General features: G+C 30.6%; 1 protein-coding gene across 1 annotated transcript in view; it reads left to right on the top strand.

The window, feature by feature from the left end:
* Positions 1-19,376, top strand: part of LOC111631173 — a 24,332-nt gene extending 4,956 nt beyond the window's left edge. The window contains exons 2-4 of the mRNA XM_023375375.1: positions 3,641-4,044; positions 7,204-7,369; positions 19,244-19,376. Of these exons, the coding sequence (XP_023231143.1) occupies positions 3,641-4,044; positions 7,204-7,369; positions 19,244-19,335 (662 nt within the window). The 3' untranslated portion in view covers positions 19,336-19,376. The remainder of the gene's footprint in view (positions 1-3,640; positions 4,045-7,203; positions 7,370-19,243) is intronic.
* Positions 19,377-21,162: the final 1,786 nt, after the last annotated feature.

Here is a 21,162-nt window from a genome sequence, read left to right as displayed (position 1 = left end):
ATAAATATCTTTATTAAAATTTTCTTAAGTGATACATATTAATATAAATTAAACAATGTTCTCTTTGTCATCACTAAAAGCACTATTAACCGAGAGCGTTTTCTTTTTGGCAAGTTATCCTTATCTTCTGAGCATTTTTCTGCAATATCTTTAGATCCAATGTTTACCTTTTGCAAAAAGTGTGTAATTTTAGATTGCTTGCTGCTAGTTAAAAGTTCTTTATAAATTTCCTTAAATGGTGCTAAGCACTTATGAAGAATAAATCAAGTGTGGAATAAAGGAAAAACATCTGGCAACAACGGAATCAGAAGCGTCGAGATCTGGCAACATTGAAACAAGTTTCGAGAAGGACCATGTGTATCGACAGACGGCGAGAAAAGAAAATTTACCATACTTAAGTACCGATAGTTCAGAAAAATAATAATTTTCGTGAATTATTATTACTTAAGTATGTAAAAATTTATTACATTTCATGTTGTACGAGGGTTTTACCCAATTCTCGAACCGTGTTAGAGTGAATCCGTGCTATAGAAGTGCTGTGTTATATGGGGGTTAGTTACTTCTATAGCCTTTTGTGTCTACTAAAGGTCTATAAGTAATAGGGTTTTTATAAGTTTTGACTCTATAGGAAAACTTCGGTATTCTGTTATCACTTCTTAAGACAAATTGCTTTTCATCAATAAGATTGTTTTTCAAGGGTAATTTTTAATTTTTTGTTGAGTGAGTCAGTAGGGTTATTACTAAGTTCTGTATACTTATTTTGATTGAGTAATTGCCAATAGATGGATTCATCTCGTCCCGAATAAGGATCAAGATGGTATTATTATTTGTTTTGTTTTATCTGCTTTGACAATTAATAAGTTGTTATATTTTAAAAAATTTTTTAGGTTATCTATAATACGCTTATACCTAATAATTTTATTTTTCCTCTTTTTGTTGATTTTATATTTAAATAATTTGTGTTGAAGTTCTTCTCTTAATTTGATTTTTTGTTCTTCGGTTGTTTGTGAAAAGCTGATGATGTTTTCTGAGCTAACGTCCCATTTGTTTTTATCAACCGTGGTTGGGCCATTAAAGTTTAAATCTCTACTTAGTAGTTTACACATGTGGGCGGTATTTGGATGTTAAATAGGTTGACAATTATGTTATTTAGCCAGTTTTCTATTTCTTGGATGGTAGGGTAATTTAATTTTTTAACAAGTTTTTGGTATTTTTTATAGTAATAAGTATGATTATTATGAGTGGGGGTTCCTTTGTAGTTAGTATGGTGGGTATTTGTTAATTTTTTGATTAATTTTGTTAGTTATTTAATCCTGTAATTTTTACAACGTATAACAGACTTTAAATTATTTTTTTACGATTACAACATCATGCTTTTGCATATCTCTAACTGTACTATTTTTAATTTTTAAGGCTGGTAGCAGTATACTTTATCTGAGGTACATTCTTATGTATAAAATGTGGACATTTAAACGGTAATTTTCTTCTCATAAGCTTTTTAGTCTCGATGTGTTGGAAGTATCATCCCTGTTGGTTTCTTGCCAGTTGTCTTCTTCTCTGTTGTTCTCCCTTCCTTGATGGAATGTAGGCATTTTTGTGCTATTCGTTGAATTATGCGATACGCTTCTTGTCTAGTCTTATGTTCAAATATATGAGCGCTAAGATGGCTTTTTCACTAGACTTATTACACCATGAATGAAATGGAGGACAAATAAATAAATAAGTCTTTCTAAAGTTTGTCCTTTGTTTCATTGATGATATGATAAGTCTAGCGGAAAACAAAAGCCATCTTAGCGCTCGTATATTTGAATCGAATTTCTCTTATCAAAATGTTCATTTTTTATTAAGTTGTCCTCGTTAAATAAGTTCAAAAATAAATTTAAATTAATGTGGAAGTGCACATCGTTTATCATTTTTCTGTTCTGAAATTCCTGGCAGTCGGTGTTTGTGTTCTCTAGAAAATGCCAGTAGTTGTGTCACTTCTGGCAGCATCTCACTGAATTGATGATGAGAGTTTGAATATACCCATCTAGGTCTGATTCAGGCACTGGGGCTGCTTTCGTAGTTTATGAGCATAATGAAGAAATTCATAGTGACAAAGTTACATTGGAAGCATATTGCTCCAATTTTCAAGCCGAGTTATTGGCCATAGACAAAGCTGTTGAATGGTGTATAAAACATGAACGGAAAGAAGGTGTCTGTATTAATACAGATAGTCGCAGTGCTCTTCAGGCCCTTACTAACCGTAAATGTAAACATCAGCAGGTCTTTAGTATTCAGACAAAACTCAGAGAACATGGTCTAATAGAGAAGTTTTATTTTAAATGGGTCAGAGCACATGTCGGTATATATGGGAATGAACGGGCCGATTTTCTGGCCAAAGAAGCTGCCACTGGTAATGAAAAAGTGTTTAACACAATTCCACAGTCCTGGGGAAAGGAGGCATTAAAAAGTAAAATGATAGAAAAATAGCAACAGATTTGGACAAATAGTATAAAAGGGAGGAAAACCTTCGACTTACTCCCAAATATTGATGAAAGACTCTCCCATCTTAAGTGGTTTGGGAGAGAGCGTGAACTTATGATTTGTCTTTCGGGACACGATGGTCTCTGAGAATATAAGAGCAGGTTTCATTTGGATGAACAAAATGAATGTGTATGTGGAGAGGAGATGGAGACTTTGGACCATCTTATTTATGATTGCTTGGAATGGACATTTGAAAGACATTATCTCGAAATGATTGTATTGGAAGAAGGGTTACGCTGGCAGTGTAGTGTGTACCAATTAATCAGAAACAAAAAAACGTATAGGCAGCTCGTTACCTTTTTTAAGAAGATCATACAGAGAAAAGTAACTCGGGTTAAATTGTAATTATTTTTCCTGAGCAAGTTGCTCAGTGGGTTTCTTTTTTTCTTTTATTTTATTTTATGATTATTTATTTTTTTTTATTTTTTTTTTATTATTATGTTATGTATAATCGTATTTAAAGTATAAGTCACAGTAAAGAATATTGTATCTAAGCCCCGTTATGCGAAAGAGGTGTGGGGAAAGACTGATCCCCATTAGGGGATATTATGATTTAAAAAAGAAAGAAGAAGAAAGATCATAATATGGATTCCCCATAAAAATGTTTCTGAAGATTTCAACATTCGTTGGCTCCAGCTGAATGAATAAAGCCGTTAACTGTTTTAATTAAAAAAAAAAAATACCCATAAAAACAAGCTTCTGGATTATCTGAAAGACCTCTGTCCCATCAATTTCAGATAACAGTTTCTACTGTAAATAAAAATACCAGTAAATTAGCGTAATGTATGTGACAAGTTTACTTCAAATAAGTTTTATTGTTTTGAGATTTTTTTAATTTATTGCCAGTTTCAAATGTAGAGAAGTATCGAGGTTTGACTTCATTATACAGGCACAACAGGCAAATATTTGATTTTCTTAGTGCAGATTTAAAAAATAATAAACAATCTAATGTAGATTTATTGACCAATTTTTATAATACTTTTAAAAGTTAGCATAAATATTTGGAATTTCTTATTCCTGTCTCAACGCCATGCTGCTGTTGGGCTGACTGTGTACTGCCATATTCCTTGTAATTTAAAATATTTTTGTGTAATAATAATATTTTTTCTTATAGGTAGGAAAGGATCCGAAATTGTGATTAAAAAAGAACCAGACTGTGATAATTACATCACTTCTGGCAATGGAATTGAATGCAAAACACGCGACGATAAACCAGAGATCGTGTATTGCGGTACTTTTAAAACTGAAGATGTACGGCATAATTTTGTAACAGTGGAGGTTGAACAGCGTAATTTGGACTTAGTAGAGGACGATGAATATAATTTTGTCACGGTAGAAGAAGAACAACATAAGTTAAGTATAGAAGATGAACGATATAATTTTGTTGAAGTAGAAGATGACGTTCGTGAAATGGGAATAGTCGACAATATATGCAATTCATTTAGTGTTGCAAATGAAGATGATAAAATAATCAGAGTAGATGACAACAACAGAATTGAACATGAAAAATATAGCTTGGTGAGTAAAAATAGTTTACTTGATCATTTAAATAAAACTTTTGTCTTGAAAAGTTTATTTTTATTTATAAAATTGACTTATCGGGTTTTAAAAAACTTGCAAAGAAACAAACTCGTTAATATCGACTAGTAAAATAAACATTTAGACCAGTTTATTCGGTGGTCACATCAAATTTAAACAACATTCAAAGTTATAATCTGGAGCCAGATCATGTGCAAAGAACTAAAATAATGTACATATACATTTAAAATTTAAAGTCAAGTTTAACGTAATGAATTAAGCGAGAATTGTCATTTGTTGTGAGTAATAAATAAATAAGAAAAGCACAATATATAAAAATTATTTGTATGAAAATCTCTATACAAATGTGCTAATTAATACTCCCTTTTAGGTTTTTTAATATATATTAAATATTTCAGTGCATTTATTGAAGATAGAATCATAAATAGTTTACATAACTGATGCTTTGTCCTGTAGAATTACTGTCTCTTGTAGCCAGTGAGAGGCATTTACCTTTGAACAGTAGAATGTAATTACATATTTATGTGTACGTTAATTGTCTCATTTAAAAATTTACTTTTGTCATATATTAATTAGTTAATAAGTCAACTGATTTGCTAAAAGATAAATCAGTTAGCCTATTAACTAATTGATATATGAAAACCCTGGCTAAAAGTGATAATCCTGAAATATTTTTGTCATAATTTGCATCTTTTCATTTAGTCAATGAATTCTTTTAGTTCTAACTTTAAAGCTTTCTCCTTATATAGTTTGCCTGTTGATGGCTATTCAAAGTGGTTGAAAATATAGTATTTGTTTTTAATTTTTATTTATATATTATATATTATATATATACAGTAGAACCTCCATTATTTGGATTTTCGATTATCCGGATTGTTCAAAATAAACAAAAATTTTACGAATTTGCTGATTTGCACTTTGCGAATTACGACACTGTTTATGTACGTGATGGAATGCATAACTTTTTTNTTATTTGTATGAAAATCTCTATACAAATGTGCTAATTAATACTCCCTTTTAGGTTTTTTAATATATATTAAATATTTCAGTGCATTTATTGAAGATAGAATCATAAATAGTTTACATAACTGATGCTTTGTCCTGTAAAATTACTGTCTTTTGTAGCCAGTAAGAGGCATTTACCTTTCAACAGTAGAATGTAATTACATATTTATGTGTACGTTAATTGTCTCATTTAAAAATTTACTTTTGTCATATATTAATTAGTTAATAAGTCAACTGATTTGCTTAAAGGCAAATCAGTTAGCTTATTAACTAATTGATATATTTAAACCCTGGCTAAAAGCGATAATCCTGAAATATTTTAATCATAATTTGCATCTTTTCATTTAGTCAATCAATTCTTTTAGTTCTAACTTTAAAGCTTTCTTTTTATTTACTTTGCCTGTTGATGGCTATTCAAAGTGGTTAAAAATATAGTATTTGTTTTTAATTTTTATTTATATATTACACACATATATATATATATATATATTACATTTAGCTGGAAGCTAAATGTAAATGCATTTACGTAGCTTTAAACCTTCTTAATTTTGATCTTAAGAGGGTTTAAGGCTACGTAAATGCAATTACATTTAGCTTCCAGCAGTGGTTGGAACAACGTAGGCATATTCAGTTGAAGGTAACCTTACCTTCAACTGAATAAGCCTATGTGATGTTACTGCTGGATATTCTTTATTTCTTTGTGAGTATTCATAAAATATTCTGAATATTTAAAATAAATGAAATAATGTGTTTTGAGTCTACAAATTTCTTTCTAACCTTTAAATAACTTAATTGAAAGAAAAAAGTTATGAAATATTTTGTTATTGAAGATTGCTTCGTATTAAAGTTTTAAGTGCTTTGTTAAACAGCACTTCAATTACTAGGTGTATAATAAATGTCCATTAAAACGTTTAATAAACTGTAATGGAAATGTTAATTATACAAAAGATGATAATATTTTAACGTTTTACTATTTTTTTTATATTTAACAAAAACTAAAAATAAGGATGTTTATTTTTTTATTCAACACTGACGAAGCTAAATTTGAATTTATATTAGAATTTTATTGATATTTTAGTTTAATGTTTCTTTGTTTTTTTTCATCTAGTATAAGAAAATGAGTTGTGTAATTTTCCTGGCTGTTATGAGATTTTATTTTAAAAATCACTTTTTAATTATTAATCAGAATAAATAAATAATATTACATGTGGCACCATCTATTATAAGAACAATATATACAGTAGAGCATTGATTATCCGACCCCCCAATTAACCGTCACCTCGGTTAACCGACCGCGTTCTAGTCGGCAAATTCAAATGTCTGCTAGTGATGTGGCGCTACAATATTTGTATATGTCTTGGCTACTTTAATAGTATTTTTACGTGTTTTAGCTGGCAACACTGGTTCGACCATGAAAGGGAGCCAGTATTTAAACGAGGCTTAATTTTTTAATTTTTAACAATGCAATAGCGACAATTATTCTTTAAAAAAAAAATTGATAGGTTTAATATGTAGGAAAATTCAATGCAAAGTAGGTTAATAGCGATATACTAATTACATGGGATATAATAATATACTACACTAATAATGGATTTTCTCATACTTTTCGGTTATCCGACTTTTCAATTATTCGACCAACCCCAGTCTTCAATTGAGTCGGATAATCGATGCTCTATTGTACTATAAAATAGCAAAGAATTTAATTTTGACGGTAGAGATGAGTTCTATGAAAAGAAGTAAAGTCTTTATTAAGCCCAACCTCGTGAGATATGCCACGTGACTACCCTCTAATTCCCCATTGACCTTTCCTCATCAAAATTTAATAGCATCAATGCCCCTTATACACAAGCAACTGTGCCAAATTATGTTTCTTAATCTTTACTGCATTCCAAGATATTAAATGAAACAAATGCGCGTGTGTAGATGCATAATTTTTTGACATTTTTAAATTCAGGGGTCTCAAAACATGGAGATTTACAAAATTCTCAGTGTCAAATTTGACATGATTTCAATACTTTCCTTGTTATATATACATAACAGCTGGGAAAGTAAAATGAGAGCATTAATCAGTATTTTTCAATACCAAACTGTTTAAATTTTCTTGTATGTATGTATATATATTTTTTTAAACAGGTGCGAAATAAGAAAGATATTTCTGGGTGTGGCATTCAAAGCTATAATTCAAATTGCTGCCATCAAGATGATTTTAAAAAATACCGTGTTCCCAGTTCTCTCATTCGTCCGGAATTTGATTGTTTCAAAAATACAGTAGGTAGAAAATCTAAGAATAAAGACAAAGGTACTGTTCAAACTCTTTTATTTTTGTAATTGTTTAAAAGGTTTTCGCAGGGCTGTGGAGTCGGAGTCGTGGAGTTTTGATGTTTTAGCCGGAGTCGGAGTCGATAGATTTTTACGCAACTCCACAGCCCTGGGTTTTAGTTTAAAAATAAATGCATTTTGTTGTAAAATTGAAAATTTTAAAGTAATAATTTTTGCCTAAATTTAAACAATCATTTAGTTTTGTATGTATTTTGATTGTTTAAACCAGTGTTTCTCAACGGGGGCGATATCGCCCCGATGTGTGCGTTTTTCCATGTTGACGGGCAATTAGTAACAATTTATATTTTGCGGGGCGAAAAACAATTTTCTGAGCGATATAGTAAAACATTGTATTAAGAATAATTAGATATTTTATTTGTTATATCGTACAATAATTAAACAAATAACATTATACTAGTCACTAGTCTATTCAATGCAGTACAAATTAGGCGTTAGCTTTGTCCCTCAGCATCGGAATTTTGTAGTGAAGGGGGCGATATTACGATGAAGGGGGCGACGTTTTGTTAGAGGTTGAGAAACACTGGTTTAAACTATAAAATGTTTTATTTATGTGTATTATAGTATAATTAATTTATAGTTTATACGGTTAAGAAAAATAGCAAATGTATTCATTTTATGTATACATAAATCTATTCTTAGATCATTGTTTAGATCAGTGATTCCCAAAATTTTTTAAGCCACTGCCCCCTTGGTTCCATAAACTTAAACCGAATGATTCCTAACCTATTTTCCCTTGTGTGAGAACGGCTTAGAAATATTCTTGTAAAAACTGTTTTTACAAATTTTGTAAGGTTGCCAATGGAGCTGGAAATGTTAAGAAGGTTGAGAGGTCGCAAAGAGTCGTAGGTATAGGGTTTTTGAAAGATTATTTCTGTTTCTGAAAATCATAATTCCTGATTTATTAGAATTTGTTTTAACTTTTAGATTATCCAGGTATTCAGTTATCTATATGATTTTCCTTTTTAAGGCTGTCGGAGTAGGTGCAAGTATTATTATGTCATCTGCATATGAAAATTTGAGTGGATACATACTCAATACATTGTCAATAAATATTCCATCATCTTCCTTCAAAAAACAATTGTTTAAATCAAATAAATAGAAATTGAACAGAAAAGGAGATAAGGGATCTCCTTGTAATAGTCCTCTGCTAGTTGTAAAATGATTCCAGCATATGTTGTTTTCTTTAATAATCACATTATAGCTACCATATAATTGACCAATCATCTTAACAAAGTAATAGCTTGCATTGTGTTTATTTAATTTGTTTTGTAGCAACTTTATACTGACTGAATCATATGCTTTAGATAAATCCAGGAAAAGTGCATAAACTTTCTTTCTCTTCTTTAATAACTGTATTTGAATTATTGTCAGCAAAATAAACAGGGATTTTTGAGTGCCTTTGTTATCTATATATGCATATTGTGTGGGATTCTTGTAATTGTTCGCTTCAATTCATTGTTTGAATTTCTATGCTAGTACGGCAGTGAATAGTTTTCTGAAACTGGATAATAGGACTATTGGTCTGTAATTTGTACTTTATTATATATCTGACTTTTGGCAGACACCTTGTTGCTCAAATTAGTAGAGTACTTGTATATGTTTGTAGAGTATTTCCTCTGATTTTATTTAAAAGATCAGAGACCTCTACTTGACTTCTTCCAAAGGAGCAAAATTTGCTGCCATGTGGCAATCTGTTGGGAATTTGACTAAACATACTGAGCTTCAACCTTTTATTTTAGGCTAAAACGATGGTAAATTATATAAAAGACTAAAATGTCTACATTTATGTATTTCAGACAGTTGAATGACTGAATAACTGAAATGCAAAAAGTATGCCTACTTAGTATAGTAGAAACACTATTATTTGTGTGTCCATTCAACAGCAACTCTAGCTAGTTTCTGGGAATAGGCAAGCTGATATTTTGGCACTTGTGTGAAGGGAATGCAGGCATCCCCCTCAGCAAGATGTGCCAGAGATTGGGAGATGTAATCACACATACATTCCAAGGAGGAAGGGTGGGACGTTATCAGTGCACAGAAGTATATTAAGGATGTTACTTTACACAAGCATAAAAATTTAAACTTTGATAGTTATATATTAAAGCCAAATGACATAATTTGGTAATTTTGATATATGCTAGAACATTCAAGGAGTTACAGTTGTAGAGTGAGATGATGTGAGCTGAATAATTATTTTGTGGTATGGTACATTGGTAATTCATTTAACAAATAAGTGATGTTTAAGCAAATGAAATTATGCTGTAATAAACAGGAAAATATTTAAGAAAATTTTTATTGGAAGAAATAGCAGTTTAAAAGTTTATTTTGAAAATGTTGAAAGAAATATATGGGTATATTAAAATATAAACATAAAAAGGTAACATCTGCTGAGGAGGGACATTGGACCAAAATTCTCATTGTAGTGGCATACAAGATTACATTACATTAAATATATTTTCATTGGAAATTATGTGTTTCTCTTCCTTCAGTATAAGAAAAATGTCCAAAGTGGACAAAAGTATAATATAATTTGGTAATTGTTTTGGTTTTAACATATAACTGTTGGCATTTAGATGTTTATGTTTGTATGTATATGTTACTGTGAATGACCGATATCTGGCGAATGTCAACATTCTCCGGTGAATGTCAGCATTCACACGGTTGTTTCGTGTATGTACGAAATATTTGCTAAGTATCATCATTTCTCACTTACACCGGCAAATGTCGACATTCAGCATGCACTGATGGTGAATGTTGAATAAAAATTACGTTAAGACAAAAATGTGACTTTTTAATATGTCAAAATAGGAGAAAGCTTAAGTAACAGCACATGTAAATAAACTGTTGAACCTAAAACAAACAGTACATTCTTAATCATTAAAGAAAATAATACAATAATAAATTTACACGTAAATTATATGATTAACGTTATACAATCTTATTTATTGCAACGACTTAAACTGTTATNTTTAGACTGTTGAAAGTACTTTTTAAATAAATAATTTTCTTTTTTTAATAACAATTAAGAACAATTGCATTATTAACTCTTTTTATGGTGTTAAACTAACATATAAGATATGTGTGCTTTAACTTTTGAGTTTTAAAGTGTCAATCAAAGATAGAGATACATATATGAATATAACTAACAAACAACCAACCAACAGCCAAAATAATCAGTTCAGAACTCCTACAATTATCAGTAGAAATTAACTGATAAGAACAACTAGAGGTAGACATTAGGTGCCATCTCTTGACTAAAGTAAAACTATAATTTAAATACATTGGGTTCTTGCGATGTTGATATATGAATATAACTAACACTATCACAATTTTTAAAATATGATTAATAAAAAATTGGAAATTAATTTAAAAATTAAAAAACTAATCTGACTGAAATAAAACTAGATCAGCAATTAACAACCAAGACTATCAAACTGGCATTCTCTTGTATCTACTTTATTTGTATCACTAAAAGCTTAATTTCTGTAATTTTATTGTAATACTTCATTATTATAAAAATTACAAAAATTAAATTTATCAAAAGTTGCTCATTTAAATAAATACATCAAAACAAGTTAACACAGAATACTTTTAAGATAATTTAACTATTTATTTTCTCAAAATTTATCTTAAAGTATTATTTTGAAAACATTACAATTTAAAACTTGTAAATTCAAAATTTACAGACAAATAGTAAAAGTGAAACGACTACAACTTTTTAAAACATTTCTTGAATAACCTAGGACATACAAAATGAATATGAACTGTTAGTTCTGTTACATATTTCTTGATAACAAAATATTTTAAAACTTTTGATCTGCTTTAACCTAATTTTTAATTGTTTAATCCAGTGATTCTTAACCGCGGTCCCGAAGTACATAAGAAGTTTGCCTGGGGCCACCAAATTATGCAGAATTTTCTTCAGAATATAATAAAAAGAAAATTGATGTATTGTGCCTTACGTCTGTTCTTGCCCCCCCCTTTCGCCACGTGGTGGGTCTAACTCGGTGGAGAGGAGTTATGTAATTCAGGGGTGTGTGACTGAGGGGTGAGTGTTTTATGGACGGGGTGTGTCTCAGGGAGAGGGGTGATGGGAAGGGAGAGTGGAAAAAACGGGAGAGGAGTAAGGACAGTGGAGTGAAGTGGGGAATGAAGATATAGAGCCTGTGCAAGCAAGTCCGTAGAGATTTTTAGAACTTTGGAACTTTTCCCTACCCGGAGTGGAAGAGAAGAAAAGATCGTCGAAGCCTCATTTATGTCGGTATGTTTCCATTTATTCTTGTTACGTCAGCTTGAGCAATTTATTGTCGGGAGATTTTTGTTATCAATTCGCGATATACTAGATTTGTTGGACTCTGTATTCTTGTGTCGCATCTCTATCTTGGGAGTACTGTATCCTCCCAAGTATATTAAAGAAATATTGTTATAGTATTCAATGGTTGTCTTGTCTAGTCCCTATTGAGTCCAGTGGATTCCCCTTAATAAGCGTTGTTTCCACCAAGCACGCTTGTTATAAATTATTTCCCTGGTTGAGCACTTATATTTTATCGTGTTGATTCATTCACACGATATTTTGTACCCCCACAGTATAACCAAATATCGTATTGAAAAATGAAATAAGAAAAAAAAAACTAAATACAAAAACTTTATCTATTTATTTCTTATTTTTTCCTACATACAACTTTGTTAGTACAGAAGAAATAAATGCAAATATGCTACTTATACCACAGTATTTACTTCTTTTATTCCAAAGTAATTCTAAGAAACTATTAATGCTTGGAATTTTAAAAATAATTAAGAAAAATAATAGGCTTTGAAAATTTAATGTTTTGCAAAAGATATGCAAAATCTTTATGACAAGTTGTGGATGTTTTAGTTTTAGTTTAGTTTGAGCATTGACTTTGGATCAAATAATAGTGCATTTCTTTCTTATATTGTGTGTTTAGTTTTAATTATTTATAATTCACCCATAAAAATGAGCAAAAACAGAAAAGAACATTAGAAAATTTCGCTAGTACATATTTATGTGAAAAAGTGTTCTCAACTATGGTGGATATAAAAACAAAAAAAAAAAATGCAATCGATTGCGATTAGATGCCTGCAATTGAATAGCATTACAATCAATTGAACCAAGAATTAACAAATTAGTTGAGGATATTCAGCAGCAGAAATCTCATTAAATTATTTTCAAATATTTTTTGTTTTTTCTATGAATTTTTAAATGTTTCTTATTTTATTTTTTGTTAAAAATTAATGAGTTTTTATGTTTAATTGTGAAGTTTGAATGTTATTTTAAATAGATAATAAAATAATAAAGTTATATTTTACATTTACTATATAAAAAAATAAAGCAATAATAAAAAAATCAATTTATTATAGATAATTTAACAAATATAAATTATTATTTAAAATTGGGGGTCACAAAAAATTATGAAATATTTGGTGGGCCACAAGTATAAAAAGGTTAAGAACCACTGGTTTAATCTACAAAATCATATTCTGTTTGAAAGGAAACTATTAAAATTTTGAATGGATCTGAGATAAAAGTAATTATTAAAATATCTATAATATTTATGTTACAGATTTATCAAACTTCATAATTTGCAACAACTAAAAACCATATAAAAAATAATTGGTTTATTATGGATATAGTGTTAATTTAAAAAGATTATATATATAAAAATGAATGTATGTGTGTGTGTGTTTGTGTCCTTCATGCATTACCACACCGTTTATCCGATTGCCGTGAAACTTTGGAAAGTTGTTTAATATACTCCAGCGAAGTTTTCTGGCATTTACCCTACGATAGATGGCGCGCGTTTACACGAGCATTCGAGCACTGTGTTCGATCGATTTCAAATTGTGAAGACCATTTCCCCTCCTTCAAAAAATATCTCTATATATGCATTTGTTATTTACGATATTTGTAATAATTTTTATTTAATCACTTTATTTCAATTTTTTTTTTTTTTTGCTAATTACGTATTCGCTCGAACTTTGTTAAAATCTTAACTGTATCCCGAACAACAACCGAAGTTGTAGGAGGAAATTCGCCTATTTTACCGATCTAAGGATCCCCTTTTCCAAATTTTAATATCAACTCAAATTAATTTAAAAAGGCAAATTACAATAAAACAGTTTATTATCCAACTATCAGAAATTTCATAATATGCCAAGGAAGAGAGGAAGGAGCAATTAAGTAATTAAAATTATAAAGGATTAAAATATGTATATATAAAAATGGGGAATATCGCACTTATGACAATCGCTGCAAGTGTATGGCGTAAATTTGAAGAATCTGTGCTTCTCGCATGAATATGGCCGGCTCACGCGTCGGAAAACCTGATTTATTCGTGTACGTACCATACGGAAAAACAAAATATATCGTGTATCCACAAACACTCCAATAAATAAATAGAATTGAAACGACACTTTGAAATGTTTTCCCCATGAAAATGAATAATAATAATAATAAGTTTTAATAAAAATGATAAAATATAAATTGAATTTTATCATAACGAGTTTGCTTGAACTTCGTTTCTTCTGAGATCGCAGCAATGCGCGACGGGTAAGCTAGTAATTTAATAAAGTGTGAGATTCTGAATATCTCAACCAGGGGTAGAGAGATTTTTTCTACCTCTTAATTGGCAATGGATTGGCAAGAACCGCCCATGTTGTCTTAGAATGGCTAATAAAAGTATACTTAGATTGAGGATTGTAAAATCCTGTTCTACGTCATAACTGACACCAGATAGAGATTTATCTTGTGCCCTATTAAACGTTAAATTAATTTAAAATAATTCTTAGAAGGAGAGCTTTAAAATCTTTGAGGGAGGAAAAGGTGGGAAGCAATAGGAGTCTGTTGAGAGAACTAGAGTCAAGTCCAATTAACAAAATAACAAATACTTTAATGAATAAACAACAAGAATACAAATGAACTAACTGACTAGAATCTAGCTATGATTAAACCTTAAAGACTATGTCTCTAAATGTGAGGTAGAGAGAGAGTTTACAAAATACTGATTATAATACCTCCATATTATTCTTGGCTTGTAACCCTTCTGTCCTTTGGGTGGAAGTTCAATTCAAATAGTATGAAACTAATTCAACATACGAGGATACTAGATGATGTGCACGGATTTTGGCACGTATCCCTCTTTTATACTTCTTTTCTCCTCAGAAGAATGATGATGAAGAATGATGTCATGATGAGTCTTTTTGGTTTAGTCAGCCCTTTAGAAATGGGAGATGACAGTCAGTTCCTGAGAGATCTTTGTCTCCCATGACTAAAGGACCAACTAAACCAAAAAGACTCATCATGACACCCAGTCAGATGATCTTAATTCTTAACCTTTCAGCAGTGGGTTACTCAGGTATGGTGCTATCCCTATGTAGTGGAGAATAAACATGAGAAATTTTTAAAATATTTTCCCATGTGTTTTTTTCTCATTACCATTTTGGAAAATGATTTTGTAAACAGTTATGTCTAGTAAAGAAAAGTCTTTTTTTATTGTTACATAACTCTATTTTTATGTGAATTTTTTTCACAGTTTTTAGCGATATCCGCAAAAGAATTTTGCGGATATAGCCGTCTATCACCAGTGCCACACAATCACCCTTGACGGATATATCCATCAGTCACTGCTGAATGGTTAATCTTCATTGGAGGAGAAAAGAAGTATAAAAGAGGGATACGTGCCAAAATCTGCAAACATCATTGTATCCTCCATAATGTAAAATTTGTGTCACACTTCTTTGGATTGAACTTTTGTCCAAAGTACAGAATTGTTATCAATCACATTATAAATGAGGTAATATATTAGATTTGTAAACTCTCTCTCATATCTCTCATACTAGGGACAGGATAGTTAAGGTAGATTTAAGTTTGGAACAGTCTGTTTGTAAACTTCTTTTATTTTATTTTATACTAGCTTACCCGTCGCGCATTGCTGCGATCTCAGAAGAAAGGAAATTCGAGCAAACTCGTTATGATAAAATTCAATTTACATTTTATCATTTTTATTGAAACTTATTATTATTCATTTTCATTGGGAAAACATTTCAAAGTGTCGTTTCAATTCTATTTATTTATTGGAGTGCTTTTTTCCGTATGGTACGTACACGAATAAATCAGGTTTTCCGACGCGTGAGCCGGCCATATTCATGCGAGAAGCATGGATTCTCCAAATTTAGCCCATACACTCGCAGCGATTGTCAGAAGTGCGATATTCCTCATTTTTATATATATATATTTTTTAATCCTTTATAATTTTAAATATTTAATTGCTCCTTCCTCTCTTCCTTGGCATGTTGTGAAATTTCTGATAGTTGGATAATAAACCGTTTTATTGTAATTTGTCTTTTAAAATTATTTTGAGATGATATTAAAAGTTGGAAAAGGGGATCCCTAGATCGATAAAATAGGCAAATTTCCTCCTACAACTTCGGTTGTTGTTCGGGATACAGTTAAGGTTTTAACAAAATTTGAGCGAATACATAATTAGCAAAAAAAAGTAGAAATAAAGTGATTAAACAAAAATTATTACAAATATCGTAAATAACAGTTCACAAATGCACATACAGGGTGGTCCAACAAAAACGAAACGGCAGAGTTATCGTGTTAGTCCAAGCAAATCGCTCGGACAGGTCGATTTTATTCTCAAGGGGGATATCTTCAGCAATAAAGTTTTTGCTATTCTGAATACAATAGATAACAAAAAATTTTAAAAACTCATTCATTTTTTATTAACTAAAGAAACATTTATTTCGGAAAAAAGTAACACAAACTATTAACAAACATAAAAAAAACTTTTAAGCTGGACCGCATATGCAAGGAAAGAATAGATCATAAAATTAAGGCTGATAATGTGTTATCTATTTCCAGATGTTCTTTTTTGTAGTGTTCACATTAAGTTTGACCACTTAATGATTGAATCAGAATTTAAGATTATTGTTTGTTTATTATGAATTTTGTACAACATAATCGTTATGGTTTACACAATTGCTGAAAGGGTAGAAATAGTAACTCTTCATTTCAGAAATCACGAGGATGCTTATATTACTGCAAATTTATTTAATCAACTCTATCCAACAAATATTGTAATGCAAAATACGTTCTGGAGTTGGTTCAAAAGTTTTCAGTTAACGGGTTCTGTGGCTAACAAAAGACACGACCCCGGATGTGAACGTCCATTAAGAAATGAATCGACAGAGATGTGGTGTTCAATTCGAACATTTATTGAATACTTGATAACTTTTTCTTATGTTTGTTACTTTATTTGAAATAAATGTTTGATTAGTTAATAAAAAATGAACGAGTTTTTAAAATTTTACAATCTTGATCTCAGTCATCAGTCATTCTTAGCCATCCTAGACATAGAGATTGGGTTTAAGCAACCCATGCTGAGTAAATGGTATAGAGGGCTATAGGGGGCCCTATAGCCCCTGGCTGCTCACAAAAGCATTTTGATGTATTTTAATTCAAAATACTTTAACTAAAAAAAGGACTTCTCATAAAAGTCCAAAAGTATTCAAGTAAACTGTTATTCAAATAAAATATATTATGGTTAGAATAAAGCAAATAATTTCAGAAAACTAATTATTTAAAAAATTGTATAACGTTCAACAAAATACACCATTTACAAACTAGTTCAATTTCCCACAGATATACTACTATTTAATAAAATATTAATTTTTAAATGAATAACATTTATAATAACCTTGGATTTTAAGTAAAAAATTTTTCCTGACAAGGTATTCCCAAACAAAGTTATATAGGCATATTTCATGAATAGTTATTCCTGAAAATAGTACAGTACTTTTATAATGCTTAAAAGTGTCTACTTCATCTTTAAAACTTATTTTTGTTATTTTGATTACTTTTGAAAAATCCCCAGAATCCATTGTACTTTCCTGCTATTTTTGATTATTCTCTAGGATTGTACTGATAGACTAATATTAGTTTTTATTAAACTGATAAAAATTAATGATATGAGTGTTTGTTTACTTTTGTAAAAGTATGAAAATTGCAAGCCAAAACAAATTCTTATTTTCAGAAATACAGTGAAAACTGCTTAGGCGACCACCTGCATTCGACGGGCGCCTGTCAAAACGGGCAAAAATTTCTGGCACCAAACAGTTTATCCATAGAGTCTTCGTATAAGTTACCTGTATTAAACGACCACCTGTGTAACGCGACCGCGGGCATCGATTTTTGGTCCGAAACAACATACAACTGTAATAAACGACCACTTCCGCGAATATATATGGTCTAAACCAGTGGTTCTCAACCGGGTTGTAAATCAAAGGGGTACATCTAACTTTTATTATAAAATGGCGTATGTTAATCAATTTGCTGTAAATTATTAACAGAAGAAACAAGAAACGACAAAAACTTGCTTTAAAATATCCCAGTGTGAACACCGATTTCCTTTTTAACAGCCTAAACAACTTGTTTATCCACTTGATTTGCCTGTCTATTTGTGCCGTTAGTGCCGAGTGAACCTGTAGTCTAGTAAAATTATGGTTTAACCGAGTATTAATCGATAAGGTTGGGGCTTTTCGTGTTTTTACTGGACTTAGGAATTAGGAATAACCAGGCCTGGATCGTATCCCCGCCATGTAATACGTGTCACTGCATACGCGTATTACTTAATATTTAGCAAATTTATATGTTATGTTACAAAAATTGAAAGAATCATGTATTGTTCTGCATGTTATAAATTCGCAGCCATTACTTTCAAGGTCAGTACACAATTATAATATCTATTTAACAACGTCGGAACCAAATTATGAAAAAATTGTTGGAGATTTATCGCAACAAATATCCCATTAAATTTTGTTAGAAATTATTGTAGAATAAATTTTCTTCATTGTNTAATAGAAATGTAGCCTATACTAAATATTTTATATAATCAGTAGCTATAAAAAGCTACTAAAACCAAATTAGATAACATCTCTCATAATTTGAAATAATGCATTTCAGTGCTCCCTAACATTAGACATGGGTATTTGCTTACTATCCTTGTGCCTCAAATTGGTATCATCTCCATTTTAATTAAAATGCTTAGTTCAATTTTTTCAACATTAAATGTATTTTCAAATAACATAGCTTTCAATGCATTTTTGGGCTGCAATTTTCAAAAATTGTAGAATAAATATCCATTGGCATCCATCTGTTTGTCTACCTTTCCTTCGTTAATCTTGAGAATGGAGTTAGAGAGATGAAACTCGAGACCAGATATGGAAAGCGTGGAAGCGGGAAGGCCCCAATTAACTATATATGAACTTCCAGTTAGGACCAGAAGTCACGTTATTTCAATTTAAAACTTTTTCCTGAACGGAGTTAGATAGATGATCGGCATGACTGCATTGTTAACAGGAAAGTGTGAGGTACAGGGAAAAATCATTCTATAATTGAAAGCATTGCGTGGAAAATTGCAGCCCGCCATTGTGATGATGCCGCAATAAATAATTTCTCGTTCTATCCGGCATAAGCTGTGTAAATTTTCTTTGAATCTAGTTAAGTAACAGGCAATTATAGAAATAATTAAGAGAGAGGTTGCAGCCGACGTTTTCATTGCGAAAACGTGTACATTGGACGTTCAGCGCCGCCTTCCTGTAAGCCTAGTAGTTTGACAATGGCGTTTGGAATGTCGAGCATGATTCCACTAACTTTCCGAACACCATTGTCAAACTTCCAGGCTTACAGGAAGGCGGCGCTTAACGTTTGACGAACATGTTTTCGCGATGAAAACGTCGGCTGCAACTTCTCTAATCTTTTAGCAGTTATGTTTTACAGGAATATAAAGTTTTTAATTTTTTTTAATTTCAGAAAATATAAGATGTATAAAAGAAAAGAATATTGATACGGATTTTGGAGAAGGCTCTTCCAAACAGGATTTTATGATGAGATTGAATATTTAAAATGAGGAAACAAAAGCGTGTGATTCGTAAGATAAGATTTGCAAAAGAAAATATTTTAAAAAAATACAGTATTTTTAAAGTTAAAATAAGATTAAACTAACGAATACCAAAACCAAAGTGATGTAGAGATACGACATACTTGTATATCGATGACGTAATACAGTAATACCTCGACTTACGCGAACTCGGAGTTACGCGATTTTCAAATCTCGTCGATTCGTCGATTCGTCTTTTGTTTGGACGCCACGCAACTCTCGATTACTCACTCCCCCCACACTATTGTTTAGCTTACATGTTCGGACGTGCCCACGGAATCGACGCATAGCTACAATTTATTTTGTTATTTATTTCTGTGTTTGTTATATCTACGGATACTTGAGAGACTATGTGGTGATTTCTTGTAACCGTGAACGAATCAAAAGGCGAGATAAGGTTAAGGAGAACATCTATTAGCTTACATACAACAGATTTGGATTTTACACAAATTGCGAAAATATACCCCGACTTACGCGAATTCGACTTACGCGGTTATCGCTCGGTCCCACCTATCGCGTAAGTTCGGGGTATTACTTTACACGTAATTGAGGAGCGAACGAAAAGAACTAACAAGTAAGTTGAATTAATTAAGTCGGAAAAAAGAAATTGTGCGTTATAATCGAGAAAATGCGACTATTGTATCAATCTTTAAAATGTTGGTATTAAATCTGTATTATAAAATCACGACGACTCCTGTAAATCGAGTTATCCGATAAGAATAAAATACAAGTATAGCTCCATCGTTGAAAAAATTCGCTTATTTTTGCTCACCTCGAGTTTTGCTTAGTAAAAATGGCTAAAAAGAGCGCAAAATACGTACGGAAATACGGTATTACAGCATCACCTGTCTAAAAGACCATTATTTGAAGGAACCGTGCGTGGTCGCCATTGACAAGTTTTACTGTATTTTGTTAAAAGTTTCTATTAAATCTAAACATACAGTTGTTACTGCAGTGTAGTGCAGTATTCTGTTAGAAATTTACTTAGTTGTGTTAAAAAATATCACAAAAATTATATATTTACCAATTTAGAAAAACAGTCCTAAATGAAAGCTGAATTTCTACTGTTTTACTATTTGTCAAAAATTATGGCAGCTGTCAGGGCAAAAGTAACTTAAATCCAAATGTTATTTTCTCTTGAAAATTAGTTCATAACAATAATCTAATTTTTAAAAATAAGTTTGTATCTCAAGAAAAGCATGTATTATATGACTGTATTTCTTTTGATTAATGTTCACACTTTAATTAAATTTATAGTGACTTCTAATTAATTGTCTTTTAAGTTATTTTCAGATTCTAGTGTTATTTTTAGAGCATATTTAACAAGGCAAGGGAGACAATTTTAGGCAAATAAAATTCTTAGAATCTAAAAATCCAAAGTATAATAATAATTAATATTTCACGGGTTTTACTCCATTATTCATATGGCAAATTAAATAATAATTTACAAATAAAATTATGATTAGTATATCTTTAAAGAATACCTGTGTTTCTTTATTTTTAGCAATTTCTAAATTTTCAGCTATCTGACGTTGCAATTCTAATTGCTGAAATGAAAACACAAATTATAAATTTTAAAATAAGGAAATTATCACAAATAATTAATTTCATTTAGTCATAATTTTCAGCAATTCTGAAGTTAAAAGCAGTATATGCTATTATAATCACATAACAAATAAATTTATTTAAACCAAAGTTCAATCCAAAAATTGATGCAAAAATTCACTAAAATTATAATTTATACAGTAATAAAAAAATAAGTTGTATATTGTTATGACATAAAAATAATGTT

This window comes from Centruroides sculpturatus, unplaced genomic scaffold (genome assembly GCF_000671375.1).
Source record: "Centruroides sculpturatus isolate CEXI.00-Female unplaced genomic scaffold, Cexi_2.0 scaffold641, whole genome shotgun sequence".
NCBI lineage: Eukaryota > Metazoa > Arthropoda > Arachnida > Scorpiones > Buthidae > Centruroides > Centruroides sculpturatus.
Note: the sequence above shows the minus strand (reverse complement) of the source record. Positions and strands in the feature narration are given on the sequence as shown.